The sequence below is a fragment of the Plectropomus leopardus genome, chromosome 17 (genome assembly GCF_026936395.1).
Source record: "Plectropomus leopardus strain MGB_pleo_1.0 chromosome 17, ASM2693639v1, whole genome shotgun sequence".
In the NCBI taxonomy this organism is placed as follows: Eukaryota; Metazoa; Chordata; class Actinopteri; order Perciformes; family Serranidae; genus Plectropomus; species Plectropomus leopardus.
Window position 1 is genome coordinate 23,778,536 of NC_142192.1, and position 11,515 is coordinate 23,790,050.

The 11,515-nt window shown below is 39.0% G+C and overlaps 2 protein-coding genes across 2 annotated transcripts in view; one reads left to right on the forward strand and one right to left on the reverse strand.

The window, feature by feature from the left end:
• Window positions 1-878, reverse strand: part of osbpl10a (oxysterol binding protein-like 10a) — a 124,942-nt gene extending 124,064 nt beyond the window's left edge. Inside the window, exon 1 of the mRNA XM_088090543.1 lies at window positions 584-878. The gene's annotated coding sequence lies outside the window, so the exon portion shown is untranslated. The remainder of the gene's footprint in view (window positions 1-583) is intronic.
• Window positions 879-3,488: 2,610 nt separating this feature from the next.
• On the forward strand, window positions 3,489-10,898 carry tmem42b (transmembrane protein 42b). The gene is made up of 3 exons (XM_042507070.2): window positions 3,489-3,824; window positions 4,979-5,125; window positions 5,969-10,898. Exons 1-3 carry the CDS (start codon window positions 3,648-3,650, stop codon window positions 6,110-6,112), a joined length of 468 nt encoding a protein of 155 aa, XP_042363004.1. The 5' UTR covers window positions 3,489-3,647; the 3' UTR covers window positions 6,113-10,898.
• Window positions 10,899-11,515: the final 617 nt, after the last annotated feature.

The window sequence follows — 11,515 nt, forward strand, 5'->3', positions numbered from 1 at the left end:
TTTATTATTATTTTATCTATCCTAGAGTGCTTTCACTTACCTGTCAACTACTAGTCTTTTGGCTTATACTTTTATTACTATTAAGCACTTGTTTTTGTTGTGATTAATTGTTGCAGGAAGTAAAGTTTTTATAACTGTATTTTTGTAAATAAAATACAATTTAAAATAGTATAAAATGATAATAAGCCTTGGTTCTTTTGCAATTATATCCACGAAGCTAACTGTTATCAGTCTCTGACTATGCTAATTTATATCAAGAGGCACAGGACCTTAATAACACTTCACCTGAGCTGTATAGTGGGTTTCAGCTCATTATTTCGCAGTCCCATCCTCAAATTTACTGTTTTAGCCTCACTCTCACGGCTCCAAGTGTCATTTTCTGTCGCAGTTTTCACATAAAAAGCTGTAAACCACTATAAGCTGTTACCCGACTAACGCGCAACAGTACACGGAGTGTGTAAAAGTACACAGGCATCATATAAGATTAAATATAGTGGTGTATTTAGCAATGAAATGAGTTGGTTCACATGAAGAAAAGAGCTGAACTATGTTAAAATAAAGTTGAGTGAAGACGTGAACTTACCTTTTAATCACCAGGTGACCAGAAACATGACTCCAAACTGATGCTAATGTTGCTCCGTGGCGGTTGGGTGTGTAAATAAACAACTGTTTTCCAACAAATTCGCCATGTCGACATAAGAGGTGGTTAGAAACTCGATTTCGTGCTCAGAACTGGTTTTCGCTGCCCCCAGATGGCCAAAAAAGTCAGCTAATGCAGATTTACGTTAAGCTAACGTTAGCTAGCTGCGAGTTACCTCCGGCTAACGTTAATGTTGTGGTACGTTCACGTGCTCCTCGGAAGGTTCATTAGCCGAGTTGGGAAGTAACTTTATTTATTCCGACTTTGGTGTGTTCAGGAGCTTTTGTAAATCCAATAATGGAAAATGTATGGACGCTACGAAGAAGATTTGCTGTATTTTATTGCTCAGAGGGTTTAATGTCGCAGTAAAGATTCATGTTGCTAACCAAGTACTACGGAAGAGCTCTAGTGCTGCGTTCATGTGATGTCGGAATAATCGACTTTACACGAACAGCCTCAAACAAACAGGAAGTAGGATACTGCAAACAAAACAACAAGAAAAACAAAAAGGACAAAACAAAGACAAAAACCATTCAGGACAACTACATAGAACTATTTACATATATACATAAGGGCGCCAACCAAAGTACCAAACAAAAATATGTAACGAGTTGCTAACGTCCCATGTTTTCTCAGCTTTGCTATTTTTCAGTCCATGTAATGTTCTATTTCTATTTTGAATTTTTGTATTTTGGGTTCCTTTTGAGTCAATTCTGAATGTAACATTCCCTATAAAAAAATAAATAAATTCAAAATATTTTTTTCCGACTATCAACTATATTTTTATCATGCAAAAATATATTATGTCTTTTATTCTAGTTGAACCTTTGCTCTCAATAAATTTTCTATTTCCATCCAAAACAATTGAGTGTAAAGGCATTCATAAAATATATGACAAGTACTTTCAAAGTCATTGCTACAAAAGACACCATTTTTATCCACTTCTAATTATTCTGAAAATCTGTTCTGGTGTAATTCATGTAATTTGGTGTGGTTAAGCTATATTTAAACCACATATAATCGCTTATTAATTTTTGATATACATTTTAATATAAAAACGGTATTAACTATTATAAAAAGACAGACGATACACATCAGATTAAACAATAACAAGCTACTTAATCAAGTATTTTCCTAAATATCTATTTCTATTTGATTCTGATACAGAATATGAAACTGATGTGTGTCACCTCATCTCTAGTTGGGCTTTTACATGCAGTATTATTAAAATATACAGTGAAAGAGAGCAGTTATACATCACAAAGGCTATAAAAAACAATCTGAACTACTCAGGAAGACTGATGATGAATTTTAATATGAAGTATTTTGATATAAAGATGAATTTCTATATAAAGAATCTTGATATAATGTTTTTATCAATTGAGATATGTTTTGTAATGTGACCTTGACATCACTGTTTTTCTTTTCCAGTGTATTTTTTCTATATGTACTATTTCTGTGTAATTTATTTAATTGTTGATTGTCAGTTGTTTCACCGTCCTGAGCAGTCCAGATGGTTAACAACACCTGCCACCACAGAGTTTGTCAGCCTATTGGTGTATGTATAAATATAGGTGTGATTTCATCAGACATTTTGACCTGACAAAGATCCAAGTAGGATCAAAACGTTGTTTTAAGCTTGTATTGCATGGAATAAGTGAGCAGCGTTACCTTTTTACTCATTAAAATATACAAAATAATTTCAAACATCACAAAAACACTAACGCTATCGACATGGAACATATTCCACAATTAATTTTGATTTGATTATGCCTACTGATCTGAATGTAAGGTCCTTTTTTTAGGGCCAATTTCACCACAAAAGCCATTCTTTCTTCATCGTCTCTGTCGAGCCTGATGAAGAGAGGGACGTCTGTCTCCCATCACTCTTGTCTTTATGACAATGCTCTTAATACGGTCATTACGGGCCCATACATTGACTATGGTGATTTCGCTTTCTTTTCCTAATTAGAGAAATAATTTGATCTTGTTCTGGCTCCACCTCCATGACAGGCTCATTTCTCTGCAAAGGGCACTGACGATAGGAATGAGGATTATGTGTGAGCATCTACTGCCTACACACACACACACACACACACACACACACACCTCCCATCAATATACCCAGTGTGTTTTAATGTAATGAGCCTTTATAATGCCACTCATTAGTATGCTGAAGGGACCAGAGGTCTGGATCGGCTGAAGTCATACTTTACACCCACACACAAGGGCATTAAATTAGCATTGATTGTCCTCTATTCCACCCAGTATAAATAGCACAGAAGAGTATGAGGGACGTCAATTCACTGTTTATTAATGATAATCTCTCTTACATAGAATATCACATAAAATATGTTCCTAAATTGTCAGAGTAGGGTGGTGGCTAGGGTGTGACTATGTTTGTTTTTTGTTTTGTTTTTTTTATTCCCGGAGCTACAAATATTTTTCCTTGAGTGACATAATAATAATAATAATAATAATAATAATAATAATAATAATAATAATAATAATAATAATAATAATAATAATAGCTTGTGACATGGGAAAATGCGTGACCCTCCCTCCACCATAAATTGGTCGTTAGATTTTTAAAAAAAACCCATATCTTTTGAGACGAAATCCTGGAGTTGAAGAAATGCCTTCTTACTCATATTCAGAATCAGAAATACTTTATTAATTCCCGGTAGAAAACTGTGATTAGTATAATCGCTCTGATGTCAAGCATAAGAGATAGAGAAATAATTAAACTTCATTTCCCAGAATGCAACAGAGTATTTTTAGTCCAACCACGGCACTTCTCCAGTTTGACCATGTGTTGTGTGACTGCCACCGGACGGCTGTGTGTAGACAGTGCAGGGAAACACAGTGGTACACACACACACGCACACACACACACACACACACATACCATACAGCAGGCGGCTCAGTCCGGACCAGCAGCACACACAGAGGCAGAGATGTAAAAGGCGGATTAGAGAATTATGTGCCTCGGCTCATCTTCATCAACATGTTCCCGGGAGTTTTCTATGCACTGCTGGCGGGTTTCCTCGGGGCCGTGGCGTCGTCGTCGGCTAAACTGTCCCTGGGAGCCGACTACCTGAAGGGAGTGTGTGAAACCGGACTCCGGACGTGGGGAGAGCAGCGGAAATTTAGACAAGCGGACGAAACTACCGCGTGTGACCGGGTGAGGCTTCAGCTAGAGTGAATTATTAACGCGGTGAGGATGAATAATGCAGCGTGCATGCCCGCAGAGGGGTGATTTCTCGCGGAGGAAGTTGGGGGGTTATCCCTCCCTCAGCATCAGCACCATCAGCAGCATCACACCACGGGGGGAGCCCATGCTGCAGCTGCGCTCTCGTGCCGTGTCCGCGTGCTGCTGAATGACATTGCAGCTCGTGCGAGTGCGTGTTATCGCGTTATTTTGTAAGAAACTTGTCTCAGCGTGTGTTGATGGAGATGGAGATGAGGTTGTTTTCTGTACAAAAAAAAAAAAAGAGGGGTCAGGTTTGGTGTGTGACCTTCACGCGCTCTACGCACACGTCATGTGGTGATGTCAGAAACATGTCATGTGCAGGCAGGTGTCTGGACGCATAAACGGTGGCCTGATGATTAAAAAGGCAAATAAGATGTGCAGGAGGATGCAAATCAAATTCTCTTAATATTCAGCACCAGGTTTGAATGCGTCATAGACTTCATCTGGTCTAGGCAAAATAACAGGGTCCCTCCAGCATGTAATGCTCATGTTAACAATGTTATTATAATTATTAAAATTAATAATGTTATTCTTAACTCTGTCAGATGTGATATTTGCAGCGGTAGAATGTAACTAAGTACATTTACTCAAGTAGCCGACTGTAATGATGTACGATTTTAAGGTTTAACTGTACTGCATTTGCGATTATATTCCATTTCGACCAATATGTCCCCCTAAATCCTGCATACTGCACCTTTAAGTAAAATTGTGAGGTACTAGCATTTCATGGGCTGCTTCTACTCCAGGAGATTTTACTTCACAAGTTACTTTACAGATTTTACATACAAAACATAATCAATTTATAAAGTATGATGCATTTTTTAACTGATTAAACTACCACAGAAATTATAGTATATAGCTAGTGGATGCTTCACTTCCAGCAATTGCAACATAAAAATGCTGCATAAACATTGGGCTATATCTATTTTAATAACTCTGTAATAAATTACATTATAAGGTAACACAGCTGCATTGTGGTGCACAATTAGTACCTTTTTAGGATAAAGTCATTATCAGGCATTAAAGTGGACACAAAACAATAATCAGTTGTCATTAACTTCAGAGTTTCTGTTTTTGTACTTCAGCTCCATATCCCTCTGAGGCTGCTGTGCGGCGGGCTGCTTTTCACCTGCAATGCTGTGATGTGGACCTTCCTTGCTAAAGCACTCAGGTACTCCTCTTCCTCCACCCGAACCACTGTGACCACCACCGCCTCCAACTTCATATCTTCCGTAAGTAACAGTCTCTCTAACACGACTCTTACTAATTGTCCTCTAAGCTTAATACTTCACATCAGACTGTAGAGGAGTGTAAGTTAATTTCAGAGTGACCTTATATCCTTTCGTCCTTATATGAGCTGCTTTATTTTAGAAAATAGGCTGGACTATATTCAGAAATAACTTGTCGCAGGGATTCAGGCCTCTTATAGGAATTTCTTGTCAAAGTTCAACTCCTTGTTTGACGTATCTTTTAAAGTGGTGATACTCAACTTAAGGCCCCTGTGCCAAATCTGGTCCCCGCTATGGTTCTGGGTGGCCCAACAACCATTTTCTAATCAACAACAGAAATAAAGTGATTGACACTGGAAACTGTTTTTGTATTTTTAGTATACATAAGGTGGCAGAGTGCATAAAACAGCATCAAAATAGAGCCTGTTTATCAAAAATAAAGTGCCAGTGGAGGATCCCCCGCATCTCTAGACGGAGGTCCTAGCTAAGCCGCTAATGTCTTAAAATCCTAGAAATGCCCTGAAATCATAGAAATTAGATAAAGTCCTAGAAATGTCTTTAAGTCCTAGAAGTGTCCCAAAATCTTAGAAATTACCTAAAACCCTAGAAATGTTAGAAAATCCTTCAACCTCCTAAAATCCGAAAAATGTCCTAAAATCCTAATTTCCTGGAAGCATGTAAGGGGCTGCTGGAACTGGCCCCTAACCTCCGATCATTTTGCAGAAGTGGCCCCCAAGCAAGTTGAGTTCTTTAAAGGACGCTTCTTTATTAGCTGTTTTTTCAATGAAAATGTAAAGACTGAATTACTTTGACAAAGAATAAACAGATTTGTATCCTCTCCTGCAGGCTTTCCTGGGCCAGCTGATCTTTGGTGAAGCCCAGATAACGCTGTGGTGGGTCGGGATCTCCCTGACGTTTTCTGGCCTGTTGGTACTGCAGAGGGTTTCACCGCAGGACGGGCAGCATGATGCGGGCGCCAAGGACGAATAATATGTCTGGTCTCCACTAGTGTTCAGCATGGCTCCGGCTGGCTGTGGTATGAGGTGTACTGATGGTCGGCATCTCCTCTGATTTTAACATTTAGCCAATAAAAGTGAAAATGTATTGATAATTGTCCTCCAATCACACAATGTTTTTAAACGTATTTCCCGAATAACTAAATTACACTCAAATTGCATCATTCCTGAAAAAGAGGACATTCTTTATTTGTAATGTTACTATTTATTCTTCAGGCTGGCTCAGCTGTGCTGCGACACTGTTTAGGCCCGCTCTAAAAATCAGAGGAGATGTTGGCCCTCAGCCAGTCCGACCGTGACACAGCTACAGTCTGACTAGTGGAGACAAGCTAATGGATGTCTGCGCCCAGCTTCCCAGAAGCTCTAAAATCAGCTCTGACCACAGGCTTACAATAAGCAAAAATGATACTAGCTTTACATTACTTTACTCAACACATGAGCTAACAGACCAGAAGGAAATTTTGGGAAATACACACATTTGCTTTCCTGCCGAGAGATAAATAAGAAGATTAATACCACTCCCATGACTTTGAGGTAAATATGAAGCTGATGTCGGCGGCTGGTTAGCTTAGCTTAGCACAACTAGCAGAAGAAAGAGCTAGCCCGACTGTCTGAAAGTAACGAAATCTTCCCAACAGCACCAGTATGTTTTGCGCCTGCCTGAAAGGAAATAATTCTCCATAGCAACAGACAGCGGCCGTCTGTAATCATCATTCAGAAAGGGAACTCCAGAAGACCATTTTGACGCTAGTTAGCACATTAACAACACAATCCGAAGTTGAACGAACAACAACAGAAACCACCAGGAAACGTTTCTGCTAAACAGCTCAATAGTTTAAGAAAAACTTAAATCTTACTTTATGTAACAAATTTGTTTTAACCTCACTCCACTGCTCTTGCTACCGAAAAGAGCGTCAATGAGTTCCAACAGTAAGAACAAACTGCAGCACCGAGCACGACAAACGCTCGCCAACAGCCCGACGTTGAACGACGCCCGACCGTTGGGTTGGTGTGTCAGGGCCTTAAAAGCACGGTCACACATGCAAAATTAACATTGGTGAATATTTGCCATCCGTTCACTTCCATTCAATGCAAGCAAAGAGGTGAACAACACAATAGTGGAACAGCAAGTTTGCATCTTTGCTTCACGTGAAGTTGAACCATGTTCAACTTTGGTGAACTTGGCCGGCCTCAAAGAAATATGTGTGGAGAAAACATTGATTTGATAGAATAATTATGTTTAAGCAGCCGACATTATATGATATTGGCCATGAAAAATACAGACTGCACCACATGATTTAGGAGACAGGCATGGGATGAAAGAAAATGGAAAATGTACCAATAACATCATATTTTGCAGTATTTGTTAGCTATTAGCTGTCATGTCTTGGCTGTAGCTTCATATTTACCATATAGACATGAGAGTGGTATTAATCTTCTCACCTAACTCTTGGCAAGACAGGTAATAAGTGCATTTATCAAAATGTTGATCTGTTCTTTTTAAAGAAAGAGACAGATTATACACTATAAATTGAGAACCTGTGTTACAGACTGATCTGAAGTCAATCTTTTGGGTTTTGTTCCTGAGCGATGGACAAATAGCATCATCGGCTACATGCATGAAGTTGCCGTGAATCAGCCTGTGCATTTAATATCGCGGTCAGATCACCAAAGCTTTCTTAATTCTCACGTTTCCTTAAGTTACTCTGACACTCACTGTAAACATGAGACTGAAGTTGCATTTTACGCATGCTCGAGGTGAAGCTATAAACGAAGCACTTAGCTGCAGAGGTGAATTCTTATTTTCACGAGTAATAATACTAATGTAGCGCTGAGAGGCTCCTCCCTGGGTCTTTCTTTTACTTTTCATTTGCCTTTCTTGACAGTTTGAACCTCAAGATGTGATTCATGTTTTCATTCAAAGGCAGCTGCTCTTCCACTTTGTGTCAGACGTGTGCATGTTCCTACCGATGCTTGAACTCAAATATCTCACACCAAAGCATCAGTCCACATCAGAGTGACGTCCCCGTGAGCTGCTTCATGTTATTAAACTCACAATCTTGTGACTTAAGTGTCCAAACTGTCTCTCCTGCGTAAGAGACATCACACAGCCTCTTGAGCTTAATGCATTTACAATCTCATATTTTCCTGTTCATCGCCTACCATCCCTCTGGGTTTCAAAGACACCTCGCTTCATTAAAAGCTTCCCTCTACATCCGTGGAGTCGTCAGAGTGCAATAACATTAAACTTCCTTTAAATTTCATAACACTGTGATGTGCGTAAGAGCGAGGGAGTTGTGAGCATTAATAATTAAGAATAGAAAATGGCAATACGTGCTGAAATAGGGACGTTTCCGTTAGCTGAGAGAGCGTACTGCAGTATACAGGGGGTTTGATTTGAGAGGTTGCTCTACTGAACAATATTTTAAGATCACACTTTGCTGTTGTTTGAATACATATCACAATATAAATGCATAATGGTAGCTATAATATATGTCTGTAATATTCTCAGCAGCAACGCACAAATACATGAGATGTCCTTCCAGCCGCTGCTGTGCAGGTTTTGTATCATGTGATTTACATGCATCCCTATCAATGTGACCGCAGTGACAATGTGATCATACAGCTCTGATGTTAGAGGCCGGCTGAGTGATGTTTCATAGCAGGGCTGCTCTCACCGCGCAGGATTCCTCAGCAGTGGAGAGTTTGTGCCTCCACGTTTTTGGATCCTGGGTGTGTTGTATTACCCAAAAGAATAGTTTAACATTTTGGGAAGTTGCGCTCATTTGCTTTCTTTCTTTCTTGAGTTAGATAAGAAAAACAACACCGCTCTTATGTTTGTTTAATATATGTAAAACTGGAGCCAGCAGCCGTGTAGTTTAGCTTAGCATAAAGACTAAAAACGGGGGAACGGCTAGCCTAGCTCTATCCAAAGGTAATAAAATCCACATACTATCAGCTCTAAAACTCATAAATGAACGATGTTTGTGAAGTGTAAAAACATCAGTTTGTGGTTTTACAGAGGGTTATGTGTCAGAGTTTATCTTCCTTGAGTCTTATCATCACTGTCAGCTGATTAGGGTGCTGGTGGGTAAATTTGGTGGTATGAACAGAGCCAGGCTAGCTGTTTCCCCAATTTGTGGTCTTTATGAGTCCGTCAGGTGATGCCATGGGGCCCAAAAAAGATGTTTCCCATAGACTTAGATTGGGAAAGAGGTGTCTGTAAATCAGTGGATAATTTTATTTTTGAGCGTCACAGTCCTGGCAAAAAGACTCAGTGTTTGATCCATTTCTTTCGTTAAATAACATTTTGACAGTCTAGAAAAGCCACACACTTAAATGATTTTATTCCCCTGCAAGTTAGCAGAGTGCTAAACCAAAAGTCGTCGGCTCGGCTGGTGGAAGTCTGAAGGGCAGCAGTGCAGATTGTAATTTTGTATGCGACAGTTGAACGTTTTTGGCTTCTTGTTCCACTTAGCAACTTTTATTGGAATGAACAGGGTCTGCCTCAATGTTGTATCCAGTTCTCTTTATACATCTGTGGTCAAGAAGCCACCGAGGCTAAAAATCTCACAAGGTAGGGAGCTGGTCGAGTAAAGCAGGAAATGGGGTTGTATAATAGCAGAAGAAAAAGATGAGGCCATTGAGAATATCAGCATTTTCCTCAGACCTTTTATAAAACTACAGAAAACTCTACATGACTACTTATGATATTTTATCTTAATATTCAACTTCCGTGGCTTCCACCATTTCTGAAAACGTCAGCAAACACGTCACAACTCGAGCTTCCAGATTTTCACTTATTAGGTTGTGAATACTCCAAGTGTTCATGTGGACTCTTCTGGGAGCAGTTGAGATAGAAAGAAATAGTCTGACATATAACCCACAACTTGACATTTTTGCACGCAACATTTGGTACAGATTACACATGTAATATGATAACAACATATAAAGTCTTAATTAGTGGTTTAGTGGAAGTGGTGCAATCTGCAATCTAACTCTCAGCGAGAAAGAGAAATTTCCCAAAATGTCAAACTACTCCTTTAACAACCTTTAATATCTGTAATCTTTGCTTTCGATACTGAAGATTTTCTGGTGCCTGGCTTTCCTCCACGTAGCAGCAGCATGATACATGAGGGTAAACCATCTACCTGTGAACCCACTCTCACTGTAACATAACCAGTCAGAGCTTTGCAGTAAACCACATTTATAGCCCTGTGACAGCCGCATGGCCCTGAGCGTGATGTATTTATATCCATGTGCACATAAACTGTAGATGTGGTTGTACAGAGAGATTAGAAAAAACACTAAAATACAATGTTGACCTGACAAGGCACGTGTAACATTGACGACTTAATGTGCCGCACTGCGAGAAAACAACAGTAAATTTATCAAATTTGACCGGTCTCTTGCTAGAATAATGAAAAAACAAGACAAATTTTGCAATAATTTGTGGGTGTGCTTTAACCTTAAGTGCAGATCATCACTTTAATCAGAAGGCTGCTGCACCAACAAATTTAATCACTTTTTAACACAAATTGCTTGATTAGAGGGAGTGACTCCGTTTGCTCCGATATAAACGTTCATGATGTGTCTTACAGATTATGTGAAACAAACATTTGTAAAAGTGTAAATATATTCTGTTAATAGGAATCACTTTAAGAGGATGTGTAAGTTTCCATCTGCACTGAGAGAAGAAATACTGTTGAATTATTAAATAAACATCTCATCTGACAAACAAAATTCTCGTCTGGGTCACTCAGATATTGTTGGCTGTGGGAAGATGTTAAGTACGTCCTCATGAGTGCTTTTTCTCCAAAAAGCTTCTTGGAGCTTTTTGTCCGTCCAGATCAGTTGAACTGGATGTGAATGTGGGTGTGTGATTTCCCGCAGCAAACAGAGTCTTTGCTCTCATTTGTCCTCTCTTTGCATTCAAACACAGTTACAGCTAATGAAGAGCGTGCTCACTGTAGTTAATGGAGCTGGATGTAATGTTTGCCCTGAGCTAGTCTACATCTACTTTAACAGTGATGCTCCGTTGGACAAGTTCCCCTCCATTAAATACCGCTTGTAAAAATGAAAGACAAAACACTCCAGTTACACAGCAGATAAGAGTGTGTTTCTGCACTGAGGACAGAATATGTTCTTTTTATTCTTTTTTATCAATACTAACAGTAACAATTGTCTTTTTTTGTTTCAGTCGCTGAATTACAAATTAAAAAATGTCTAAATTCTGTTAAGAGAAAGACTTATTTCTCAAGATTTAAGTAAACTAGTAAGTCAATAAAATACAGTAATTTAAATTATTTTAAATTATTTGTTTTCATTCAAGCAATCTATGCTTTAAATAACAATATATATTCAATTTATACTTTAT